The sequence below is a fragment of the Thamnophis sirtalis genome, unplaced genomic scaffold, assembly GCF_051295495.1.
Source record: "Thamnophis sirtalis isolate CommonGarterSnake01/CBP01778 unplaced genomic scaffold, rThaSir2_p1.2 scaffold_6, whole genome shotgun sequence".
Classification (NCBI taxonomy): domain Eukaryota; kingdom Metazoa; phylum Chordata; class Lepidosauria; order Squamata; family Natricidae; genus Thamnophis; species Thamnophis sirtalis.
This window is the reverse complement of record NW_028261386.1, coordinates 36,053,609-36,081,384: the sequence shown is the minus strand read 5'-3', so window position 1 is coordinate 36,081,384 and position 27,776 is coordinate 36,053,609. Positions and strand designations below refer to the sequence as shown.

The 27,776-nt window shown below is 35.5% G+C and overlaps 1 protein-coding gene across 5 annotated transcripts; it reads right to left on the bottom strand.

The window, feature by feature from the left end:
- Window positions 1-1,312: 1,312 nt before the first annotated feature.
- On the bottom strand, window positions 1,313-27,347 carry ENTPD6 (ectonucleoside triphosphate diphosphohydrolase 6). 5 transcript variants are annotated; one of them, XM_087717589.1, is made up of 15 exons: window positions 27,174-27,345; window positions 26,506-26,577; window positions 23,405-23,691; window positions 22,295-22,371; window positions 21,109-21,252; window positions 19,872-19,947; window positions 17,150-17,185; window positions 16,361-16,449; window positions 14,394-14,473; window positions 13,435-13,499; window positions 11,230-11,331; window positions 9,760-9,900; window positions 6,557-6,613; window positions 6,287-6,399; window positions 1,313-5,377 (listed from the first exon to the last, which is right to left on the bottom strand). In XM_087717589.1, the coding sequence occupies exons 3-15, from the start codon at window positions 23,646-23,648 to the stop codon at window positions 5,294-5,296; spliced, it is 1,308 nt and encodes a 435-aa protein (XP_087573715.1). In that variant the 5' UTR covers window positions 23,649-23,691; window positions 26,506-26,577; window positions 27,174-27,345; the 3' UTR covers window positions 1,313-5,293. The 5 variants fall into 5 exon arrangements, with proteins under 5 accessions (XP_087573715.1, XP_087573709.1, XP_087573710.1 ...); XM_087717583.1 differs by lacking the exon at window positions 1,313-5,377 and having other exon boundaries at window positions 6,155-6,399; window positions 27,174-27,347; XM_087717584.1 differs by lacking the exon at window positions 1,313-5,377 and having other exon boundaries at window positions 6,155-6,399; window positions 26,510-26,577; window positions 27,174-27,347.
- Window positions 27,348-27,776: the final 429 nt, after the last annotated feature.

The window sequence follows — 27,776 nt, the reverse complement described above, 5'->3', positions numbered from 1 at the left end:
TTATATACTGCCTCAAAATGTTGCTACATTGTATTGTTTAGGACAATAGATGTGGTTTCTGAACTGCTTGGAGCAACCTGGAAAATCTACCAGCAAGGGTATTGATAGACGTGCTGCATAGCTATTATGGGCAAACCAGTAGTGCCCACTCACTTGTTTCTATCTTCCCAACTCTACAATGACAAGTTTTTTTTAATATCTATTCTCTAGCATCCATGAGGGAAGGGCATGACACCTTGCCACAGCAAAGGCTTAAATATGGTGCAGTCTTAGCCATAGTTATTAAAATGTAAGCTCATTTGAACTTCCTTCAATATTCATAGGCTTACAGCATGTGAAAAATGCCCCAATGCCCTGCATACTCCTCCAAGCCTTGGGTACACCCTACGGCATCGAAAAATCACCTTCAAATTGTAAAATTCAATGATAAAGAATACAAATTAATTATATTTAATAGTGTATCATACACACCCACGCTCACACCCTAAATCCCATTAAAATAAATTTGGTTTGGAAATGTAGATCTTTCATAGCACTCGGAGTGGAGGGGTTCAAAATTTTTACTACCAGTTCTGTAGGCGTGGCTTGGTGGGCGTCGCAGCGGAATGCTGTAAAATCTACATTCCCTTCCCACTCCAGGCGAAGGTTACTACTGCAAAATCCTCATTTTCTCCCAATTAGCTGGGACTCAGGAGGCAGAGAATAGATGGGGGTGGGGCCAATCAGAGGTGGTATTTACCGGTTCTCCTAACTACTCAAAATTTCCACTACTGGTTCTCCAGAACTGGTCAGAACCTGCTGAATACCACCTCTGCGTCAAAGCCAAATAATAACCCTGGCCTGAAAATTTTGCTCAGGTGAGAATGTAGGCAGAGTGAAATAACCCAATCATCTTCATTTTCTGTCAAGTGACAGAAGACAGCATTAACACATAGTTATTACATTAATTGCTGGAATATTCAGAGATAAATCAATTCAATTTGCTAAGATTTTAAAATGAAGAAGCTTTAATAATAAATTTAGATGTCAAACTTCTTCCTTATCTAATTTGCAGTTAAATTTTCCCAGAGGTATCAATATTTTTTTTGAGCTTAAGTATGCCCTCACTGTATTGTCAAATGTCTATATCTAGCAAATGTTGTTTTAGGAATACATGTTCATGTGTTTTCTTTTCATATAGACAAGGACTTCCATTAAACTGGTACAATGAAACTCTAGTTCGTAAATCTTTATCATCTGAAAAATAATCCTAAAAATCTCTTACGAGGTGATCCTTTTTAATTCATTATAAAAATCCAAAATCCAGACCAAATGAAGTTTTATGTATTTAATGTGGAGGTAAATACAAAGCTGGCACAAAACAATACAGAGTAGTTAAGCTAGAATCTCTCTTTAGTTTTTTATTTGTCAAGCACAAACAGTCTTGTGATGATCTTTTTCAGAAAACAATTTGTACCTGGTCATGTAACAGTAAGTACTGGGAATACTGTACCAGACTAAGTCACATTTTATGCGCTAATTAACTTTTTAATACAATGAAATCCTTTGTTCTGTTTGATTTTAGGACTTTATTCTTAGTACACAGCTGTAAATTGTTTCCAAACTATATCTAGAATCAAACCAAAATGACATTCTGCAGGTATCACTAAACTCTATTAGCTTATTTTTCAAGGACATACATTCTTTTCCAGTTCAGTATTTGATTTATCTTAACCACTGTCTTAGTCATCCTATTTACTTCCTTTGAATAATTAATAGAACACTAGTCTTTTTATTACTCTGGGGAATTTCATCAGTGCTCAACATTGTTTAAAAGGCAAGCAAAGCAGTTTTATAGCTTGCTTCCATCTAAACCTCTTTATTTGAAGGTCTTTTGGATTCAGTGGGAATCCCTATACCGTAATTTACCAATTGAGTATAATTAGGACTGTTCACTGCATCAGTCAACAGTTTCAATTGTATCAGATGTAATGGGGAGTTTAACAAAAATTGAATAAATTATACATATTATAATGTCTGCTTCAAACTTCAGGAGAGTGACATTTTTGCCTATCAGCATTGCTGCAAATATAACTGAAAAGCTAGTTTTTAATACCAAGGCTAATCTGGTATCCTACTTTCCAAAAGCTGACATCATACGATTACACAGTCTTCAATTAGTGGAATGCTTTAATCTGAGTTATGGAATGAAAAGTCAGCAGAGAATGAAAAGATAAAAACAAACAAATTAAGATTGCACAATCAATGGAAAAACATCACAATGAAGTAGCAAAGAGTGCAATGACAGATGATATATGAGCCAAACCAGCGGCAAGGGACAGAACTGGTTCATTTCCTCCTTTAATACAGTGAAGGAAAAGATGAACCAAGTATCAGCATATCAACTTCATTTATATCCATATGGACATGTGCACATGCATATTTTTACACACTTTCTGCTTCAAAGGACATGCCAAAGAGAATCAGCAATTAATGACAAATACCTTTTGACTTTTCATCTATATTATGTGCTTATAAACCATATTCTCTTAACTATACTGGCCAGTAGACCAACTTCCTTAATGCCAGAGTTCAAGGGTTCTGCTAAATTATGTATGAATAAAAATATAAGAATATATATTTGGATAATCTGTAACTTTTCACTTCTGCAATGGGCTACTATGCTGTGTCAACCACGATGTTTGCTCTATTGCAAGTGTTACTGTGAACCATTTCAGTTTTAGACAACAAAATAATCAAACGTATCTTTAAAAATCAGGACTGCAGTAGCTAGGGAGGGCAGGAATCATTCCTTTCTTTTCTTCTATTTCAATTCATTGTCCCTGCTATTAGTAAGAGAAAGGCCTTGGTTGATGTCAATTGATATTTTTTCTCCATAGTTATTTGTCACTATGAATCTAGCAGCAGAAGTAAGAGTTGCTCTTTTCTTTCATGCTGCAGTTCTAACAATCCCTGCAGTGTCTAATGTGTTTACAAGACTGGCACAGTTTCTAAGAAAACATAGATTTCCATACTGTCATTGTTTCCTCTTCCTAGTATCGCAAAAGCAACTTTGGAGTGCTTTATGGCTTGGGTCCTAGTAACTTTACAGATCATCTGTCCCAGACAGTATCTGCCAGTCCTATCTAAAGAGGTAGAGACAGGAAATGCCCCTTTTTATTGCTTTTCCAGCCTTTGAAATAATTGGCTGCCCATATAAATATAGCCTCTCCCTATTGATATTTGGGAGGGAATTTATTAGTACATTCAGCTGAATCTTTCCATCAAAATGTATTTGGGGATACTGTTATGGCTTTTTACCAAGGATATGTATTAATTCCTTTATCGTAATTGTAAGTGGGGTAGCACAGAAATAATGCTAAACAAACAAACAAACAAATCTTAAAAACTTTAACACCATGCAGTCAACTTTTGCCTTAGAAATTCTGCTGTGATTGTTGATATCTTCAAACCAAAAGGTAGGATGACACAATCGTTTCTGCAGATGATAAAAAAGGATCACCAGAAAGTTGCATTGTTTCAAATAAAACATTTGTTTTACTGCAGTTTCAAGTACATTGCAAGCTACCCAATGATAAACTAAGCTCAGCCTTCAAACCCAGCACATTTTGGGATCTAGAAATGCTTTTGAACAGAGTCCTTGGGTGGAAACAACCTTAATACTGCTGAAATTCAACCTTCATATAGTTCCCCAATCTTTGTTTAGTGCAACAATAAATTTACTTGCTTAAAAGAAGACTGTGAAGACTTTAAAAAAGTATTTGAAGTTTCCTTATAGCTAAAGGAACCTTAAATATACAAACTCTTTACTGAATACAAAATTTGGAACATTCATATTATCTTTAATATGATCTAATATTTAAACCAAAATTAAACAAACGCACATAATCATTATTAGAACATTCAAGCATTTTTCCTGAATTTTCAGATTATCTCTCTGATATAGGTATACATGTTGCAGTAGGGTGCTTTCTGTCTTTCATACAAATTTATACAATCAAAAACTACTTCTACAAGTATTTTATAACTGATTAATACATTCCAAAATACATTCCAAAAAACATACTATAGTCTATGTATTGGACAATGGTAGACCAAACTAGCATGGTCCAATACTGCCTGATGTTAGCCTATGTCAAAAAACTCATTCAGCTATTTCTATGACCCATATGAAAAGATTCTTTCAGCAGTTTTAGATAATCCTCGTTTAGCAACTGCTTCAGATAACAACTGTTCACAAATACAATAATAATAAATAGCAGTAAAAACATTTTCCAACCAATGCATGCACTTCTGCCAAACTTTCTGCACTTGACCATAATATACACCAAAATTAGACTAATTGCTTGTGTTGCTACATGAGAGAACGTTTATTAAAATGGCAACAACCAGTGATCTTTGTGGGCTCTCTCAACATGTGGTTTGTTTAATGTTTGTATCACTTAGCAACTATTTCACTGGAATCAATTGTGGTTGCTAAACAAGGACTGCATGAAGTGAGTTATAGCAAGATAACATTATCTAATCTTTTGCTTGACAGCAGGAACAAAAAACATTGTGCCATTTAAAAGTGAAAAAGGCTGTTACAGGATGGAATATATACCAGAAAGAAATTAAGGTAGTCAAAATCAAGGGGAAAACATCAACTGAATTCCGTGTGGGAACAGGCATCTTGCCCAGCTCACCTCTTCCAAAATAAACCAGTATCCCCAAAGGCTCTGAAGGATTAAAAGCTGGGTTTCAAAAAGTAATCTAAATATGTGCCAGTAAGAGTTTCACAAAGAATAACAAAGTTTTTTAAATAAATACCCCACATATTCACATATTTTAAAATCTGAATGCCGACGGTCTAACATTCAAAGGTAGTTAAAAAGTTGCTTGCTTCTGATGTTAGCTTTTATATGCTTGCATCAACAAATGGCAAAATGTCTGCCTAAAGATTAAGTGCTTTTCTTATAAAGAACATCAAATAAATCAGAGATCATTAGCAATGTTCATTAAAAATCAAAGGAGATTTGTTATACTAATTTGGTTTGATTTCTAATAAGCTTCTGCTTTTAGCTGTCATGCATTATTCTTTTCAAAATGAGTGTTACTGATTTTGTGTGATGCTAAAAGTATTTGTGATCCCAGGACAATACTGGGCACCTTAAGCTATCACCTGAAGCACCAGCCTCCCTTACTGAAAGATTCAAAACATTTAAAAATATATATTTTACTTATAGCCCTTTTCAAAGGAACCAATCAGTCCAATTTCCTAGACTCATTTTCCCCAGGCAGTAAATCTCTAATTTTATAGCATGTGAAGTGAATCCATGTAGTGAAGAATTGCTCCCAAAGCCCAACTGGTTTCAATGTTGTTAATCTTCTGGGCCAGCTATAATGAAAAAAAAATGATTAAAATTTTTGGAAGTAGAGATGTTTCTGTGGGCTGTTTAAAACATTGTGATCTATATATTTCAAGAGACTGCAGTGCATAATAGCCTTCCATGTAGTACACACATACCCAATTTACGCATTGCCTTAGTTTTACTAAGTAGCATTTGGAATCCATGAGTTCCCAGATTTTATAATGTAGGGGAAAAAAGAGGAAATAATATATCTTGGCTGTAGTATTTAAAATTTATAAAATAGCAATAGCACTTAGACATTTACTATTCCATAATACTTTACAGCACTCTCTGAGCAGTTTACAATGTCAGCATATTGCTCCCAAAAATCTGGGTCCTCATTTTATCAATCCTGGAAGGATAGAAGGCTGAGTCAACCTTGAGCCAGTCAGGATCAAACTCCTGGCTGTGGACAGAATTAGTCTTCTATACTGCAATTCAAAACCATAGCTCCTAAAATCCTAAAATCTAAAATAGTGCAGGTAAAAGCTGATGAAGATTTATGGAATGAAGCAGTCAAAATAAATTTTGTACACTATAAATCATAAATTTTATTTTGCACAATTAAGACTATTGTACATGGTTCAGGGTGGGATGCAATGTCTAGGGTTCAGTTTCTCTCTTCCTGTTCCTCTTTAAAGTACTTTAGTCTGTCTCTTCTCCAATGTCTACTTCTGCTTTTTCCAAATCTTTCTCTAACTCAAAATGTTATTCCAATATTCGAAAAGAATAAATAATATTTCTAAATTAAAATTTTATTATTATTTTAAACAACCTAATTATTTTTGATAGATGTTTGTGAAACAAAATTTTGGATATCCCTTTTCCTTTACTCTTAGTATTATCAATATTGATATTATAATTCTACTCCAAATATTGACATTAAAAATTATTACCTTAAGAATGTGATTCTTTGGAAAGCCCAGTTCTTTCAGCAGCAAACTGATGTAAGTAAGATCCATGCATAAGAAAGGATGCTTTCCTTGTTGACTCTCCATTGTTTTACACACTGGGTAATTAAAAAAATCAAATAAATGTAAAAGCAGTCTTTGCTAGAACTATTCCCATATAAACACTTTTCTCTAGATACTAAAGAGCCTTTGTTGGATTGTATTTTATAAAACTTCCTTAGATCTTGAGGAAAGCATACAAGCAACAGTACTTACCTTTCTTTGCTGCACTTTCAAACTTCCTGACTGGTAGGATCCCTCCCTTTTTCTTATCTAAAGAGAAGGAAAAAAACAGTTCCCTAGTTCTAGAACAGAAATAGTGCAGTTTTGGCAAAACAGCTGCCACTTTAAATGATTAATAAATGGTTAAGTAGACAGTATTGTGTGCATTTCAAGCACAGATATTTAGTTTAGTGCTCATTAAAATAAGAATGTGTCTTATTTTCAGAGTCTTTAACAGGGAAAAATACCCTGCAATATTCATAGAATTACAGAAATGAATAGACATTCAATTGGAATCTTTTTGTACTTATGATTTCTATGTTCTAAGAGAGGTTTTCACAAATTATTGCACTAAACTAATAAACAAAATAACAAGCAAATACCACATTAAAGAATAAGCATAAACATGGGAAGTTTCCAGTGAGCCATGTGGGAAACTGACATTCGTGTAGAAAAGCAGATGTTGCAGCTGAAATTATACCTGAATGCAGGATTTGGGCCGCTAAAATCTGAGATCCCAAGATTACCCACATGTATTCTGTACAGTATTTTTTTTTTTTTGTGAGCAGATGCAGAAACTGCATTTTTGTGCTTGGCTTATCATCAGGTAGGTATCATGGAATTCCATCATGTTTGTAGTTGCTAATGTTGCCTATATGGACTTTAAGTTTGACCGAGGTTCATCTCTTAATCATTCTGGATTTAATTTTTTTTGCTATTTTTAAAGATTGAGAAGCTATAGGCTGGCAAGCTTTACTATAGTATGTCTCGTTTAACATTTTTTTAAAAAAAGTTTAACTATGAGTTAAAGATTTGTACTTTGTGGAATATACAGCAAAAAGATTATTACTGTTGGCTCTAGAAAGTTTAAATGTATTAAAGGCTTAGATGACCTTTAGATTTTATATATGTATTTAATTTATATCTATAATATTAGTTATTCCAATCAATTTTGTATTGTATTGAAGATAAGCATTCCCTACACCTACCTCTCTGCTGAGGCAGATGTAGAGAATGCTTATCTATATTCAACTGGCTTGCTTCTCAGAATATCTTAAGGTAGCTGATCAAACTCTTTGCTGATCAACATTTATTATGTTCATAGAATTCTTAAGCTTGGCCTGAGAAAGATATGCTTATTTGTCATCACTCTTGAACAGTACCCTCCCAGATGGATGGACTGGAAGACTTTGCTATTAGAATTAGAATAACAGAGTTAGAAGGGATGTTGGAGGTCTTCTAGTCCAACCCCCTGCTTAGGCAGGAAACCCTACACCACTTCAGACCAATGGTTATCCAATCTCTTCTTAAAAACTTCCAGTATTGGAGCATTTACAATTTCTGGAGGTAAGTTGTTCCACTGATTAATTGTTCTAACTTGTTAAAAAATGATAAACTGTTTTAATTAAGACTGTCCAAAGAAAGCATTCATTCACTGGCAATATTTTCAGCACCTCTTTTTGATCTGACTTCTAACAGAAAATAATTTTAAAGTCTTGAAAAAGTAAAACTGTAAAACACATCTTACGTGCATTGTAATTAATAACTAGCAACTGATACATAATGTAATTTCAATAATTTATGATATTATACTATACTTCCCTGCTGGAAGCCCCAAATCACTTCCTTGGTGAAAGGATTAGCAGTGACATCACCATTGCTTGGGAGATGCCCAGTTGTTGGCTCCTTTCAAGTCCCTGCCAATGAGTTCACCAAAGTGGTACCTGTTTATGTACTTGTGTTACCATAGTTTCAAACTGCTAAGTTGGCAGGAACTGGCGCAAATGACGGGAGCTCACCACATCACACAACAGCACTTGGGCTTTGAATACGGGTTTGCAAATTGTCAATACAGCATCCCAATCATGTGAACCGCCTCGCTCCATATAATCTAGGATAGGTGACTTTTCAATTATAACAACCTGGCCTTTGAGCACACTAATGCAGAGATAGTATCCTTGCAGATTTTTCCCTCAAGAATTGATTTGTCATGTGAAAAGCCTGAGTATTCTTGTGGACTGAGTGCCAGAATAAACTGACAGCAGTGTGAGCAAACCAAATGCCACTCTTATTTGCATTGTAAAACTGAAGCAACATCAGGCTTTCCTCTATGAGTTTATTAGTTCCTCTAAAATAATCCTCTGTGATTATTCAAGTTTATTTTCAATGGCTTTCTTCCATCTATTGATGCATTTGAGGCCTTAGCAAAGGTTCATTTGTAGGCTATGCCATGGCATATGTGAAAGCACCACAGTCACCTATCACTATCTTGCAGAGATATATTTATCTGCTTGTAGTTCCATAGGCTGATTATCTTAGCACCATTTTTACATATTCGTAGTATGGCGATTGTAGGGGATTTCATTACACCAATGATGATCTTTAGTTTATCTTTGGCTTTGTGAATATCAAATATACACAAAGTTTTTAGAACCTCAAAATCTAGTTTCTGGGATCCAACTTTTCTCTGACACGCAAATTCTCTCTCTCCTTTTTTATACCTTCCTTGTAAGCCATGATGGGCAAAACTCTGCCTTTCAATACTGTAGGCTTTAACCTGTAACCATAATCTCTGTGTAGTCTTTTAGGTCCAGAAAGGCTCAAGTATTCATTACTTCCATGGGCTTGTCCTAAGTAGTGCCTGACTTAAGTGTATTCATTGGCCATCCTTTGGACCAGTGGTGGGATGAGCTGGATATGGAAAAATTGTATCTGGTGTTCTGCCATAGTAAACCAATTTCCTATTTCAGGTGAAACAAACTGCTATGCAGAGCAAGTGGACTCATTACATACATATTATTTTCTACTGAAGATGTATAATCACAGACTGTCCCAGATGCATAGGGAGGAATTCTGGTGGACACTTGGGAATTTCCGAATAATCTGGCAGGCAATACCATTTATTGCCTGATCAATTTGACATGCTGCCTATTGTTGCTTTACAATATCACTTTAATCTCATCAATATTTTACAAGTAAATAAGGATTTGGGGTTAGTTAAAATTACTGATATTTAAGCTCTGTCCAGCACATAAAAGAAGAACCTCTGAAAGCAGAGAGAAGAAACAAATTAGATTCTTCTTGCTCCCTTGCTTTGGCTAATTAGAATCAATGCCCTGTGGAACTTGTTATTGCATTTGGTGAACTAAATCCAACTTTCTAATATGAGGTTCACACTATCTTTATTGCTAAATTACCTATTAAACCAGCATCTACTGCCAACTCATAATAGTAGGAAAAAGCATAGAAATCCAAGTCCTTTATTCTGGCTGTCTCATGAATGTTCTTGTTCAGCACTTTTGATATTTCATTATGACATGATTCAAAAAGTGCCCTTCCTAAAAGACAAAGGAAAAAAGACTATAATGGAATTCATATATTGAGATTTATTACTTTTCAATATCTTTAGCAAATAGTTATCAATTGGCATCAAGTAAGAAATAAGCAAAGATGCAGGGCATTACGTAGGAAATTGTAATATTGTATAAGGAGGAGGATGGCATGTGGAAATAGTATTGTCAGCGTTCCAAATATCATGCAGAATTAAATCAGAGTCCAAGGCAGAGCTATCCTTAAAGTTCCAATTTAATAAGACAGACATGTTGGCATATCTGTGGGAATCCCGAATCTGAAAGCTTCCTGGGTTCCCACCCAGTTGAAAGTTCAATATCTTGCTCCCACACCCACAAGTTCATCACAATCTTCCTCTGCCATGCTGGCATTTCCACCCATCTAGTTCTGGTCAGGTGCAGAGGTGCAGAGACAAAGAATGACCTTGGGCTTCTAGAAAAGAATGTTCTATTATGACAACACCACATTCTACAATTCTACTCCTTACTATTCCCCCTCCCAATTACTACACTAATGAAACAGCATAGAAAATTATTAAAGAGGGTGGCAGGCCAAAAATCCTAAAAGGAATATAACTGCAGGCTTGACAAATATGTAATTGTTTAATTATTGGTGGAACAGTTTAGGCTCTGAAGAACCTCTTCCAAGAGAGGTTCTGTGAATTAATGGAGACTTCTCTTTTTAATATAGATCTTCAGTATATTATGCCGCATTTTATATTTTTACACTTTTGAAATCTGTTGAGTTTTGTGACTCTGGTTTATACTTGTCCTTTGTTATATCAGTGCATTATACTTTGTTCTGAGCTGCCTAGAAAAGTATATTTTAAGTGTAATTATGAGCTGCCTAGAAGGAATAAAATGCTTCCACTATACTTACTCCTGCACTCAATCCTAAAAATGAACTGTTTCGGAAAAATGCCTGATTGCTGGGACCGTATTTGGAAAGAAGACAGGGGAAAACTCTATAATTGTTCTTACTTTCAAACATCTTTAGACCAGTCCAATAAAACTCTCCCTTCTGTATCTCTGCATTCCATCACAAATCACTTGGAGATCAAACAATATTAAAAAGCTGATATATCACCTTAAACGGGTTTATGAGTCAGCCTTCTGCTGTGATTGTTTTCAAACACCATTCTTACTCATGAGTGCAACCGCAAAAATTTGGTAAAACTGGTGCATATGGGCAGAATATTGTATATGCACTCCTCTATTTAGAGGAAGAATGTGTGAAGATGTAGTTACAATTTCTATTTAAAAGACCCATTTGCAAAAGTCAAGTACCTTTGCAAAAATAAAGAAGTGATCAGGTACCTGGTTTCTGCCCTTTAATTTTGTACAGTATCTTTGCATGTTCCCATTCACCTTGATAATTTAGTGGCAAGCAGGGACTTATTAGTTCTTCGCCTTCTTTTACTGTTAGGGAAAAATATAGAGAGAGCAAGTCTGCTTGAGATACAGCAATTATTTTGAATAGCAAACAATTTTCCCCACCCCCAAGATAATGTTTTCTATTTGATACTTGAATGTATAGTACAGATCAATCAAACATAAATTCAGGGTAATAAGCAAAGCTAAGGTACTAATTCTCCAAAGATAGAATGAAAGGTAAACTCTCATTTGAATCAAGTTCAGTTCTGAGTAATTTCATACACATTGTTAGGAATATAATTCTAATGGTTGGGGTGGCAATATATAAATCGTGTAACAATGTTGTAACTGTTTCTTTAAATCATGCTTTAAATGTGATTGGGTGCTGTTTACTCAATCGGCCATAAGAGGGAGCCAGAATGTCTGCTGGCTCTCCCTCTGTTTGTTAGATGCTGGGCTGAACTGATGTGGAAGTGCCGTGAGCTATTGTAAGTTTTCCAACTGTTAGCAAACTTTGTGTACCGAACTGATTATATGTTACTGGATTATGTTATTTGGATTATCCCTTAACTGAATGACATTGATGACTGACTGAATTATCCCTGTATGACTTGGGCTGTTTGATAGACTCTGATACCTCCATTTCTATGAAAGTAAAAGCCTCTTTAAACTGCAGTGTTTCTGTATGCTGGTTTGTGTGTTCTTCAACACAACTCTCACAACGCTTCGCTGAACATACTCGCTCTTCCAACGGGGAGCTTACCTAACACACATATATGTAGTTCTCTTGACAACAACACAGAAGAGGTTGCTAATCCACAGTTGATTTAATTTTCCAGTCTAGACTGTAGTACATTTCCTATTGTTGACATTACCAACAGACTTCCAGATACAATTTAAAGCTTCAGGGTGCTGATTGTTAAGACCAGGTCTGTTTGTAATAACACCATCTTCATCCATGACTGGGTACTAAATCAGGCAGCACACCTGTCATCTATTAGTGAAACATGGATGCATGAAGTGACAATGTAGCCTGGTCAGAGATCTGTCCTACCAGTAGATCCTTCCTCTACTTTGATATGAGGGTGGGAGAGGAGGGATGCCTCTGATAATTAGAAATACTTTACTGGTGGCCAGGGTTTCTGCTTCTGATACAGCTGTGTGAGTGGCTCTACGTTAGGCTAGGTTGTAGAGACATGCTTGGGAATAAGGATCTGATTAGAAGAGAATACATTGAAGCTGAAGCCAAGTAAGATGAGTTATTGTTGGTGTATCAAGTTTTCTTTCAACACCATTGTTACTACTAGATGGGTAGGAGCTACCCATGAAAGAGCAGATTTGCAATCTGGGGGCCCTTTTAGACTCATGGTTCCTGTTATAACAGCAGATAAAAGGTATGCTAAAGAACTTTGCCCAGCTGCAACAACTGCAATTCTACTTGATGCAGAAGGACCAATTTATAAGTTCTCATTGCTATCTGGATTCGCTATTATAATGTGCTTTACACAGGCTTGCTCTTAAAGACTATTCAGAAATGTCTACTGTTCCAGAACAGCCTACATATTTCCGGCTTTCTGGCAATGAGAACATATGACACCAATTTTATGGGCTCTATAATGGTTACCATTACCCTTACGGATGCAATGTTAAGTGCTGGTCTTTCTCCTTAAAACCCTTCAAGGCTTAGCACTGGGTATGTACAAGACTGCCTGCATCGGAATCAGCCTCACCAGATCTTGTAGGGAACCACTGCTACTTTTCATGCGCTTCTAGGAAGTGAATGAAGCCCAGGTTAAACAGTGCTCCTTTTGTACAGCAGCATTGCTGCTTCAGAATGGTCTTGGCAATCAGTTATATATCCTGATCTCCCAATAGTAACAAAATCTCACTTTGCTTAGCCTTTTCAAGTTTAACCAAGGTTGATGTTTCCTGATTGAATATGGTTATTTTAATTGAGTTTTATTTGTTTTAATTATCTTTAGATTGTGTTTTACTTGTGCATTGCTTCTAATTCCTTGAAAGAGAAAGAAACTAATAGATTTTAATTGAGCAATATTATTAATATGTCACTATCTACTTGAAAGGGAACATTAAAAAAAGCAATTTGGGATTCCTGTGTAAATCATTCAAATCATATATAATACTTACAGGCTTGTCCTTCAACGCCTCCTAAAATTGCCAGTCTTGCCGACATTAATCCAAATCCCAAGTAACTAGACAAATTGAGAGAAGCATTTTTTTTTTTGTTTAACAGTATTTATGAAGTAGAATATATCTACCAGTGGCTGGCTATAAATAAATATATTGCAGTCTTTATAATAATTAAAAAGAATTACATTTGATGGTATCCTAAGGTCAATGTTTAAGTAGCGTTTTATTATAAAATGGCTAATACTTTTATAACTAGCAACTGTATGGTCACATGATAAATTTAAATTGCCCATAATCTATTGTTATTCCCCAAAAGATTGTCCTTGAAGGAAGGAAATTGTGCTTTTTAAAAGTATAGGAAGGATATTACAAATATTTAACACATCAATCCAATCAGTATCTTTCTCCAAATTTATATTTTGATTTTTTTCTAGTTCCTGGGATTCCTGGCTTATAAGTAGCAGTCTGAAAAATCTGATCTGTATACCGGTAGTTGCCCAGCCAATCTAAATTGCTCAGTCTTTTCAAGGAAAAAGTGTCAGACGTTTGGGTTATAAAATATCCTCTGGTTTTCTGTGTATAGGAGTCAAATAATTTATTTGCTGTTGTTACTTTAGAATACGTTTGAGGTAGATTCTTAGAGCCCTGCATATATTTAATCCATGCTAACTCCATTCTTGTAATAATTTAGACCAAATATCAGGCTGCACAATGTTTCTGATTAAATTTATAATCTTAATCTTGAAACGACTATATCTTAGATCCTGTGTAATTGAGAGCACCTCTATTTCTCCCCTAACCAAGTTTAGGACTATCAAAAATAAACCCACTATTTGACTAAAAATGCATAAATGTTTGCATGCAACTATGTATTAGATTTTTTAAAATAAATAATCAATTACTATGAACAACCTTAAAAAAACTCCACTATATGAAAAAACTTTTTGACAACTAACCTGTGTGAATTCAATTTATATGTTGTATTAAACAAGTTAAATGAAATGATGTGTTCAGCAGTTGTGTTCTCCACAGATGTCTGTAAAGAAAGAGAAAATACCTGATATTCCATTAAAAAAAAATAGAGCAATGTGGTTTGAGAGCTACTAAAAAGCTATATTTAAACGTTCTTAAAATTATGTGTGATATCTCTATGCATCATGATCAGATAACAACAAATAGAAAGATCCAAGATTGGATATTTCAGTAAATAGACCAGAGGATGATCTTCCAATTTATATGCTACTGTTTCCTGATTAAGCCCGCATGCCTAGAATCTTACAGATACTTGTATCTATGAAAATTATGTGCCTTATGTCACTTAATTACAGTGGCATCCTATAAGACGACTAAAATAAATACTGCTTGTTAATTGTAACCTACATTCATATCAACTGTCAGGGTTATGCAAAATACAGATAAGGAATAAGAAATAGGATGCTAAATAAATTAAAGGCATAAAATAAAAGGAAATTTGACTAAAAATATTTTTTACCATTCATTATACCTCCCATATCTTTCAAACCATTCTTGCTTCCAACATTGTTTAATATATTGCCATTTGTTCTTTAAACCTCTTCCCTTTCTTTTTTTTAAGCCTCATCAGCCATCCAGGCACAGCTTTCTATTTTCTTCTTTTTTGTGACTTGTTTATCCCTCCTTCTCGTCCAACTTTCTAAAATTTTTATACCCAATCCTTATTTGTGAGCTCCCATTTTTTCCAATTAAATAAAATAGGCAGATGCATGCCCTTATACAGAGCTATTTCCCCTAAAAGACCATTATCAAATTTTAAAAGCCATTCAAAATCTCCTTCACAGAAGGATTCTGGGCAGTGTACAAATAAAATATTAAAACATAAAAACAGTATATAATATTTAAAAAGGGCAAGGATGAATTAAAAACGTAAAAGGGAAGGGGAGGGCTTTCAGTGTGCTAACTAGGCCCATTATTGTGTGTTCCTCTGTGAGCCCCAAGCAACGTTGCAGAGCCATGTTTTTACCCCAGGAGAGAGTGGGGCCTGCCTTATCTCTGTGGGAAGAACGTTCCACAGGGCAGAGACAATGGCAGAGAAGGCACTTTTCCTGGACCTTACCAACTGGAACTATTTAGCTGACGAGGCCCATTATACATTTTCCCTGCTTGACTGGGTGGGATGGATGGATGTGGCTTCATGCCATGTAAGGCTTTCAAAGTCATAACCAACCACTTGAATTGGACCCAGAAGCCAAATGGCACCCAATCCAGTTTGCGCAGTAAAAGTATTACATGGGCCCTTCTTTATGTTCGCCCGGAGCTGAAGCTTTTGGATACTTTTCAAGGATATCCTGAAAAGTCACCACCTAGTAGAAATGTTGTCCGTCAGCCGTTGGTGGCCAGCAGCTTCTAGGGATCAAAAGCAATGCCAGAGAGGCATTAAAAATGTGCTGCCTGGCAGAATTTTTCAAGCTTTATACTTGCTGAGTGAACGAATGAATGAAATGACAGATACTACAATTTTTGTTAGCACCAAAGATCTGCCAGCATACTTCTAGAGCTATATCAGACCTAGAACATGTATCGGAAATATAATGTAGATAATATCTAAACTATATTGTTTTGGATTTTAGGTAACATCCGTAGCCATTTATATAGCCAGTATTAACCTTGCACAATTCTCTTCAATAATGGAAGTCATATATCTAAAAGCAATAGTTGCTGACAGCCTTTCTCTTGAATAGAAACCTACTAGCATTAAATGTCAACAGTGGAGAGTTCATTAAATTTCTACTTCAATACAAGTTTTAAATCCACTCTAAAGCTGGCATGTTTTTATATCCCAAATCAAAATTGAAGAAAATAATCATAAACAAACAAAAACAAAGTATAAAATTATCTGGTAATCTCTTGAAAGAGTTGAAATAAAAGGGACTTGTATTCTTCTTACTTCAGTGCTTGGGCGAAATGTGATTTGAGTAGATCCACCACCTAAATCTAGCATTCCTACACATTTCTTCATTGGATTATTCAAGCTTTCTGAAATGCATCATTTGATAAAGCAAAGTTAATGGAATGTTTATTGAAGAAATGTAATTATTTTTACAAACAGTTCCAAGTAAAACACATGTACCTTGCCTATATTATCACACATATATAAATCAAACTTATAATTTCAAATAACAAACAAGGAACATAAATACATGGAAATGTTTTAATTTCTTATTTGCTGAAATATATATTAAAGTAAGCATAGGTTTTAAATTCAAACTATAACTGGAGTTTTACCTGAAGCAACTATGGCTGCAATTTTATGTCCTGGGGACTGCTACACTGAATCCAATAGTGCTTATGTAAATCTTGTATTTTTACATAGCAAATTACTTTAGCAAATAGTAAACTACTACTATATACTTTCAACATTCAGAGATAACATAAATTGTATTATATTGGGGTCCCAATGGGAGTCATTACTTTGGAGGTGGCTGATAATACCCCACCTCCTCCCTGTGTGCACTTTGTTCCCTCCCTCTCCATCTTGCTTAGTTTTATTTTAATTGGATTTTAAATTTATTATCCTTATTACTGTTTTAATGTTTTATAGGACATCAGAGTCACCTCTGACAAAATGGGTGATTTATTAAACTGACAAATTTAAATAATAATAATAATAATATAGAATATAAATATACTTGCAAACATACCTGTTTGCATACTTGCAACATACTTGCAAACATACCTGTTAAAAAGTTGACTGTGATCCATGCTGAAATACCTGGTTTTAAAAAATGCAATAAGTAGAGATCAGATTTCAATTTTCCAGTTCCTGTGATTTATTTATCAATAAGAGCATATTTAAATTAGTCAAAATTACTCAAATCAGGATGCATGAGAACATGGCACAGGAGACAAATGCTTGTTGTAACAATTAGTATATACCGGTAGGTATCTGATTAACACCAACTGCAGCTTAGGTTTCAAACTGGTTACCACTATATCAGAAAAAAATGAGCTGGATCTTTAGAGGAAAAACATACAGAAAATGTCAATTAAGTGTACTATTTGCAAGCTAAAAGATCTTAGTTAACTTGGATGACACATGCATGCATGACACATGTTTTTTGCCTTCGCATATTTGCATATGGAAATGGTCATTATGAACTGATTCAAAGTACCTGCTAGAGTATTCTATAGTATAGAAAATTCTTCTTCCTAAATGGCCACACAGTATTCTGTCAATACTATGTGTAGCCTACAATTTAAAATTAAAAAAAAAATTAAATACAGTACAAACTGAAAAACTTATTTATAGAATTTTGTCTCAACTATACTTCTAATCTCAGAACACATAAAATCTGAAAGCAAGTAATAGATAAATAAAACTACAAACAATACATTTTATTAACTAAATTGCTTGCTCACTCTTATATAAGCCTGCCCTCATTCTGTGGAAGATGGATACATGCAATTCTACCTGGAACTCAATACTACATAACTAAACTAACTTCATTTTCTTTCTGAATGAAGAAGTCATTTTTTTCCTCAGTAAAAGACATTAGGGCATTCCTGCAAGTGCCAGGCTGTGGCTAAGATTGGAACCAAGTGCCTACTACAAATGGAAGAATTCCTCAGAAGCTAAGTGGAAACTGCCATAAATGTAAATAGCATTTTCTGTTTATTAGTACAGTAGGACAGCCAGTGGAAATTTCTCAATTTGTTTCCTGAGGGATAAATTTAAAATCTTGCTCTTAGGGGATTGAAAAAGATGCTGAGGAAATGCAGATTTTTTTTTCTTCCAAAAATTTACTATCAACTCATCCTTGATAGTCTAACTTTAGACTATGTGGAGTCCTTGATGCTCTCTGAGCTTGTTTTCTTGCAGGTACTTCATTATCTAAACTAGGTAACATCTTCAGCACTAGATAACCTGATGATGTTTGCATAGTGAATCATTTGCAAGAAAACAACCAGCTCAGAGAGTACCAAAAACCCTTCAACTCTGAGCTACAAATATTCTCCTCTATCAGTTTAGACATCAACTAGATATTCTCTAATAAATTTCAGTGAATGCATAGTACCTGACAACTGAGAATTCTGCATAGATAACAGGCTAATGTCTTTTTCTTGTTTCAACTGGCTGCAGATATGATAATAGGAGCCATTTTAGCAATAGCAATAGCAGTTACTTATATACCGCTTCATAGGGCTTTCAGCCCTCTCTAAGCGGTTTACAGAGTCAGCATATCGCCCCCACAGTCTGGGTCCTCCTTTCACCCACCTCGGAAGGATGGAAGGCTGAGTCAACCTTGAGCCGGTGAGATTAGAACCGCTGAACTGCAGATAACAGTCAGCTGAAGTGGCCTGCAGTACTGCACCCTAACCACTGCGCCACCTCGGCTCATAAATTTTGATTTCTCTATAAAAGGATAGGAAATTATAGTGTAGTTTTTGGTTTCATTAAGTACTACAAAGCCAGTATTTGTGTGTTTCATAAATGAAGAATAACTGATTTATTTTTTTAACTAAAATAAAAAATAATATTCTACGAAATTATATTTGGAGCAGTTTAATTCAAGAATATTCAATTGCTGCGAAACATGCAGTTTGAATTCTTTCTTTGACTGACATATGTGGAGCAGGATTTTCACATTATGATATAATGAAAAGTGTGAAATGCTGCGCCATACACAAAGATCTTTCTAGCAATTCTTCTAATTTTAAGCTGACCTATGATCAACAAAAGAAAAACACTTCTCCTGGTAAAGATTTTGGGTACAAAATGGACACTCAGTCACAGCACTTCTTTTAAGTGAGGATTGAAATTCATTTTTACTGATTCATTTTCAATGAACCCTAACCAACGTTTCAACTAACTGTGTGTGTGTGTGTGTATGTGTGTGTGTGTGTGTGTGTGTGTGTGTGTGTGTGTGTGTGTGTGTGTGTGTGTGTAAAAACCTCCTTTCCCAGATGTAGCATGTGGGATTAAATTAAAGACTCCCAAATATTCCATGGCCAAATAAATTTGGGAAACAGTAATTTAGCTTTATAAAACAGGAATAGATGTTCTTTATATTACTCCACAATTTTTTGCAAGCAGTTAAAATATTATAGGAGAGCCAGTGATTAAGGTATCAGGTTAGAGAATTCAAGACTGTGAGTCCTAGTCCCACTTTAATCACAAAGCAGCTGGATGATCTTGGGCTAGTCACTTTCCCTTAGCTTCTGATGGAGGCAATAGCAAATCACTTTTGAAAACCTTGCCAAGAAAACTACAAGGACTTGTCCAGCCAGTTCCTGAGAATCAGACATGATTAAACAGAAGCGGGGAAAAACATTGCAGAGGTATTAAACAAAGAGTTGTGTTTGTCCTTAGCTTCACATAAATTCTGTCTGTACAGGAAGATTATTTTAGAATCAAAAACAAACAGAGTATGAAATCACTGAAACATAAATTCAACTACCTTCATCTGATCCATCCATTATAGAGACACAATCATTTCCTATAAAGAATGGAGACTCTTGAAAAATGTCCTTTACCTAAAATTAAGAGAAGAGTGATATAAATACATTTAAAACTAAAAAAAACACAGTAATTCAGAAATGACTATATTTCTCTGCAGTTGCCTATATAGTGTCATTCTTCTCATTGAACAATTTTCTGTCTTATATTTAAACTACCTGCTGAGTTTTCATCAAGAAGTAAAAACATTGCTGTGTCTAAATCAGAAATAAACAATGGATAATAATAGAAAACATGGCAAAGAGATATTACTGATTTGTATTATTACAAATATATATTGTTTACCAGATTTACAGACAGTCCTTGACTTACGAAAACAATTGGGACCGGAATTTTGATTCCTAAACAAGGCAGTCAATAAGTGAATCATACTCAATTTTATGACTTTTTTTGCCACTGTTATTAAATTAATTTTGTTATTAAATGAATCACCACTGTTGTTAAATGAACTTTGCAGATGTTAAGTGAATCCAGCTTCCCACACCGAGTTTGCTTTTTGAAAACTGGCTGGGAAGGTCACAAATGGAGAACACATGACCCTGGAATGCATCGTAAATACATTCCAGTTGCCAAGAGGCCAAATTTTTATTACGTGATTGTGGGAACACTGCAATGGTCATAAGTGTGAGGATTGGTCATAAATCACTTTTTTCAGCACCAAAGCTTTGAACTGTTACTAAACAAATGGTCGTAAGTCAAGGATTATCTGTTCAAGTGTCTCCCAACACTGGTCATACTAATATATCATCTGAAAGTGGTGGAAAACTATAAATGAAATAGACAGTAATCTTGATATTCAGAATGCCATAACAGAGCAAGAAGCACCCCCAAAATGAAAAGCATTTAGGGAGAATGAACCTCACCCAGGTCAAATTCCAGGTGCAGACCTCTTCTAGATGTGTTATCTGTATTAAGCCTTTTGATACACCTGTTCAAATCATCCAATGCTTCATTGGAAGATTTAAAAGAAATCAATATATTGATGACACCAATCTTTATACCTCTGGATGATAAACTGTAATGTAGCCCCCTCTTAATACTCCAACATTCATCAATAAGCCTGAAGTCTAATCATTATCTGCTAAAATAGAATGCAGACTGCAGAAGATTTAAGACAGATTCATGCCAGGATACCAAACTAATTTAGACTAATCTAGATAAGTAAGGGAACAAAATACCTTATCCAATAATTTCTGTGCCTTTTCTCCTGGCAGCAATCTTAAGCCAGCGGTTGCTTTAAGAACTAAGGGCGTTGACTTCCACAAATGCATAGGAACAGCTTCTTTAGCAACTGCCAACAGCTCATTTATTCCTTCAGCACTCTGACAAAATAAAATGTGTTGCCTTTTTATTTAAGCAGGTTTGTGTGGGAAAGCACACGTGCATATGTTCTCTTATTTTGTCTTCTAGCCTGGTGCCTTAAGCCACTAAAACAGACAGGCTCTTATTCAAGCAGTTAAAAAAGAAGTAACTATACCTGTGGATGATGCAGGATATTTATTTATTTTTAAGAGACTGCCTAACTTCTTGATATATATATAAAACACAGCATTTTGCTTTCTGTTGTCCTGCTTGTTCTATGGAATAGCATTCCCCAAGATCTGAATGACTTCAGCTCTATTTGCCTTTTGGAAGATTTTCAGGACCAGGCTTTCCCCCTAAGCACTAAGTCAGGAGATTTTGTGCCTATCCTGAATACTTTCGCTAGATGAAGTTGTCTCACATGCAATGTGATTTATTGTTTAGACATGCTAGTACTACATGAAGAGCCAGGAAAATTCAGGTTTCAGACAGATCTTACCTCTATATGACATAAAAACAACTCCAGGTGGAGTCAAGAGCTGAAAGGAAGGAGGCCCCGATAGGGAGAATTAAGAAATATGTAGCTTGGACTCTATAGGGGGTGAGAAAGCATATGAGATCAAACACTATATCAGGCTTTCCCAAGGGAAGGCAGGCAGGCTGTCAATTCAACAATAAAAAAACCTCTTGACTGAAACCTTGGAGCAGTTCTGGTTCCTTGTGCCTAACATCCATGGTCCTAACTTTGGCACAAGGTGTGCCTAACTATTGAGGAATTACTCAGTAGATAAGATACCTTTTAAAAATGGAGACAGAACATAATAAATGTTTTAAACCTTACCTATCAAATAGCATAGATATATATTTCTTTAACAACCATACCCCTGTAAACCTGGCAATACAATGATTTGCATGTTTTTTCAGAAGAAATTCCCATTATTATAATTATTATAATTTATAATGTTAATATTTATAATTTATAATATATTTTTATAACTTAACAATAATTAAAAATAATTTCCAGGCAAGCATGGCCTAAATTAACATTGAAGTTCAAATTACCTTATCCACATTGTCAGCATATGCAGAGAGTCCTGGTTTTAATGCTTTGAATGTGGTATCAATTAATCTAGGAAGTTCTGTTTTTAAAAAAAGAAAAATTAACTCAATGTAGTAAAGTGATTCTACACATAATTTTGCAGTCTGCAAATCAAAGGCACCAAAAATTAAGTTAATTAAACAAGAAATTAATGTGAAAGCCTTCTTCATAAGAGGGGCCAACTGCAGAAAAGAAAACTCGGAAGTATCCCCTTTCTTTCCTTCTGTCTTATGGGAATAGCTCTTCATTGTATGATGACACTATTTATGTGATTCCTAAAAAAAACTTATACATCTTTCTTATGTACTGTCTTCAACCATTTGTAACCTGAAGGATTACAATATTTATATTCATATGGAAATTATAATTAGACCATGTATTTTGCATTGTTGCTCTATTTTCAAAATAGATCTCAAAAAACCCACCACCCTTCAATATATATTCAAATAAATATGCCACAGCTTTTATAAACAATATTAAAATATTTAAGCCACCAAGAGAGAGCAAATTCCGATATGAGGAAACAATAAAAGAAAATGGTATGAGGACAGGACAGGTAGTCCTCATTTAGTAAACACAATTGGAACAAAAACTTCATTGTTAATCATTGCAGTCACTAAGCAAAACGTTACATAAGTATGACAGGCTTTTGATCTCACTTCCCCTTTGGTCATTAAGTGAATCACTAATTATTAAGCAAAATATCACATAATCATGACTTACGGTTTTACTTCCACCTTCTCTATTAAGTGTGCAGGAAGCCTGAAGGGAACCGACCAGAGTGATTTATGACCTTCCCTGTTGTCTTCCCCATTGCCTTGTGGGAAGCAGGCAGAGAAGGTTGCAAATGGCAATCACATGACTACAGGACACTGTAATTGTCATTTGTGCAAGCTGGCTGCCAGTTTCACAAATCATGATCATATGACATGGGGACACGGTGATGGCCCAAATTTTGAAGACAGGTTGTAAGTACCACTCATTCAGTACTGCTGCAATTTTCCAGTTACTGTACAAGTGGTTGGTAAGTGAGCACTGCCTATATTAGCAAAATTATGAACTGAAGTGGTTACCTTTTGGTTTCTGTGCAAATTGGAATACATGTATACGGGTGCCAGTGCTTCCAGCATCAAACATAATACCATAAAGAACTGCCTCATCTTTTCTTGAGATCTCAGCACCAAGCTGCTTTTCCAAACCCTTGTCAACACCTTTTCCTTTGTAGTCAAAATTCCACTTGGTATACACAGCATATATAGCAGCACATGTGAAAATTGAAAATACGCAGAATAGTTTTGGGAACTTCATGATCTCCATTAGACTTTTTCTTTCACTTTTTTGAGCAGGTGCCTATGATTTCCTGTAACATGAAAAAATAAAATTGTCTCATAAAAGGAACTATGAAATTTTATTTCAGAAAAACTGAGTCCTCATGCAAAATATACTAGAAAGGCTGCTTAGATGCAGTACAACATTAACATGCCATATCAATGATGTGGCATTGCGTTTTAGTTTGTAATTTCTGCCTTGAATACTTTTGTATGATGATATTCCTAAAAATACACAATGTAATAAAAATCTGTAAGAACTATTTTTAAAAACTTGTCACTCCAGAAAAAGTATAGAAAATACTGCTGGAAATCTTAAGAGGGTGGATAAAAGCAGGATTTTTTTTTAAAAAAATGATTTTTTTTAAAATTTTAAATTGGATTTTTTTTTTACTTTTATCAAATTTATTTTAATAAAATGCTTTTGGAGTGAACATCTATCTAAAGATAGTTTTCTATTTAAGATACATTAATAATTTAGTTTATTCAGCATGAAATGGAGCTTAGTTATGTAACACAAGGCTGTATATTCTGTAATATGTACATTTTTGGGAAACTCATTCAATGAATCCAATGAAGCTCAGCAAGCTAAATAGAAAACCTTCATTTTGTTTGTGAATAATAATATTAAAGATGCTAACTATCATCAAGAATGAGTCCTTACATTTAAAAAGCACCTGTCATTTCAGATCCATCATGAGGGTGTCTGTTAGTGGGCATCCACTCACCTGCTGCCTACCATGTTCTCATCTTGTTGTGTCACTGCTGCATCACCAACCGTCCCATTAAACTGAATGGGACTGTTGGTGAGTCAACCGCTGGTCAGAGGAGGAGCCGCTGTGGGACAGAGATGACAGCTGCTCTTTAAAAATTGTGATTTAAATTCGAGTTGATTAAATCAAGCCTTTTTACTAGTGATTTAAATTATGATTTAAATCATGATTTAAATTGACTTGATTTAAATCAAATCCATCCTGGTCTCAAGCCAGATTTTACAATTCTATTGATACTATCACTATAATATATATATTTTTGGCATGAGGAAAATTCTGTGGAAAAATAATAAAATAGATTATTGAGATAAATATTGGCCTAAAATTTTGAATTCATTGATTTTTTTAAACAAGGAGCAAAGAGAGAAAGGAGTAAAGTACTTCTACCAAAACAAACACTGATGTTTTGTTAATCTAATGAAATTACATTAGAGATATGTTGGAAGAATTGTCCATCTGGGTTCAGTTTCAAGTGGGGAAAAAGACACTGGATTCATGGAAGTTGCTTGAAAAGGTTTATTGATGATTGACAGGACCACATACCATATTTCTGGAAGTATAAGACGCACCTTTCCCCCCCCTTAAAAGAGCATGGAAATGTTGGTGCATCTTATACACTGAATACAGCCATTTTTTGCCTCCCAAAGCCCCGCCCCCCACATCCTACTATTGTGAAAAATGGGCAAAAAATGGGCCATTTTTAGCAAAAACTGAGGCATTTTTGCCTTCCCCCAGCAGCACTCTGCAGGCTTCAGCAGAGCTGGGGGAAGGCAAAAACGCTTCTATTTTTGTGGGAAATGGTCTGTTTTCCTTCTGTTTTTTGCTAAAACAGGGGCGTTTTTGCCTTTCCCCAGCCCTGCTGAAACCTGCAGAGTTCTCATGGAGGCCAGGAAAGACAAAAACTTTTTTTTCTTACTTACCTCTTCAAAATCTTGGTGCGTCTTATACACTGGTGCGTCTTATAGTCCGAAAAATACGGTAGTTTGAGGTCCTGGGGGGAAAAGGGCAGAGATGCTGGGAGTACCCTGGTTTTATGCCCTTTCTGGGCTTTATGCCCACTGAGCTTGTATTCTGATTGGTTGTCAGACTCCCATGAGGCCATGCAGGGGCAACTCTGTAGGCTGTTCTGAGTACCAGGCTTGGTTGAACCTTTGCTGGATGATGTAATGAAAGGGCTTCGGGATTCTTATTATGGCTCTGTCTGAAGGAGACAGATCTTTGTTATGTAGAATAGACTAGCTCAGGCCTTAATGGCCCATTGACAAAGGTGGAGGGGCTGAATTTTTAGGGGACCTATTCTGTCCTTTTAATATTTCCTAAAATATTTCATTTTTCTAGGAGAGGGGTGGGTGCTAACTTCCTACAGATATAACTAAGATATGTGACTTGAAGAAATTTTCCTCGCTTGTCAAAATTAAAGTGTTCTATAATTTATTTCTTTTAAAAATGTATTATATTCCAAAGAATTATATAATATTCAACTGGATAAATATTTTATATTTGTAATTTTCTATGTGATGAATCATCATACTTTAGCCAATTCTCTAATTAAAGCAACAGCAATAATATACTCAAAGGAAAGTTTTTTGTTTTTTTAAAGTAAACAAGTACCTAATTCAGATAAGTTCCTCATAGAAAATTATTGTATGGCAAGTATGGTATAATAATCATTTTCTCCCTAATTATGTGAACTTTGATCGCAGTTAATCTGAATCATAGTAAACTGAACTTTCCATTATGTATGAGCACATATATTCAACTGTTATGCTTTAGCAAACACAAAATACTGATAAACTTAAATGGCTGAATTAAAGAAGAATTTCTTTACTGTATACTGTAAGTATACAGACAAAACAGTGTTTTATAATTAGAATGATGAAGAACAAAGACGACATTGCTGAATTATAGTATTAAATGATAAAAGATAAGGGTAACTTATTTATTTATAAAAATTATTGATGGTAATATTATTACCACAGAGTAGCTCTGGGCAGCTTACAATCTGGTAACGATTTTAAAATTAAATAAGAACATTTCAGCAAATATAGCAATGTTTCTCTTTCCTTTTCTTACCCACACAAAATAAACGCCACTTTGAAAATGTTCTTCAGGTCAATCGAATTGTAGCCTTTTGCATCTGGCCACCTAGAAGGAATGAAAAAATATCTTAGTTCATACAATGCATAAATGAATAATTTACGAGGGCTGGATTCACAATTAAGCCTAAATCATACGACCTGAATTATGCTTTGATTTACCCAATGCATTAAGTAAAAACTAAATAAGGCATATATGAGAACCCAGCTAAACACTGTATTGTACAAGGTTTGGATAGCTAGTAGCTTTCCCTGGAAATTATCCATGTAAATGGACCCCACCATGTCACTATTTATCATCATCTTATAAATTGCAATTAGTTTTCTAGGCAGGTTTACTTTCAAAAAGCCTCCCTAAATTCCTCCAGACGAAACAAGATCACAACCCGGAAGCTGGCTGGGATCCCCATGTCTTACTCTTGCCTTGGATTGGCCCAGCCGCGACTTATTGAGCCGTTTACCAAAGTACTTAAGAGAAACTCTGAGCTCAAAAGCCGCGCTTAGAAACCACAGACTCAAACCGCGAGCCTCCCTTTTCCGTCAGTAAAGCCCGGCTTTCCCGTAGAGTCCCTTCCCTGCCCCCCTTTTCTTATCCCTTGAGCCGCGGAGAATCCGACAGAAGACGTCGAGCGGTTCTCCTCTCACCTCCGTTCGTGGCCCATTAGGCAGCCGAGGAACCGCATGCTGGAGCTCGTCATCGCCCAACCCGCCGCTTTCTTCTCAACTTCGCCGAATCCGAGCGCTTCTTTTTCCCATTTCGAGAGAAGAGTTATTGGCGGGGCTGCCTTTGGCTGAGAAACGTACGCATGCGCAAGACGAACCCGCCGGTTCCTACAGCAGGCCCTAGCGCCGACCTAAAGGGGGGAAAAATCAAGAGGCAACGGGACTTTCTGGTTTTTCTTTGAAGACGTTTTGCTTCTCGTCTAAGAAGCTTCTCCATCTCTGACTTGATGGTGAGGAAGATAGTCAAAGCTGAAAAAGCTTCTTGGGTGAGAAACAAAACGCCTTCAAAGAAAAAGCAGAAAGTCCAGTTGCCTCTTGAAAAAAGCACCTTTGGGACAACCATGACCTGGATGACTGAGAATCTCCAGAGACACCCTAGCGCCGATGTTTGTAGGAGCATGTGAGACACTTTCCACGTGGGACGAAGGCAGGAAAAATCCAACCTGGAGGACAGTCTAATGGCTTTATTGGGAAAAATGCATTCTTGTTTCTTTTTCTTTTTTCTTTTGCATGGCAAAAACTTTT

Bases quoted from the DNA above. Each gene is read 5' to 3' on its own strand.
- ENTPD6 (XM_087717583.1), bottom strand. From the start codon at position 23,648: ATGGAGATCATGAAGTTCCCAAAACTATTCTGCGTATTTTCAATTTTC. The intron at 17,186-19,871 runs GTAGTTGAATTT...TTTTAAAACCAG, and splicing joins AATGGATGGATCAGATGAAG to GTATTTCAGCATGGATCACA. The intron at 9,901-11,229 runs GTACCTGATCAC...TTTGTCTTTTAG, and splicing joins AATTAAAGGGCAGAAACCAG to GAAGGGCACTTTTTGAATCA.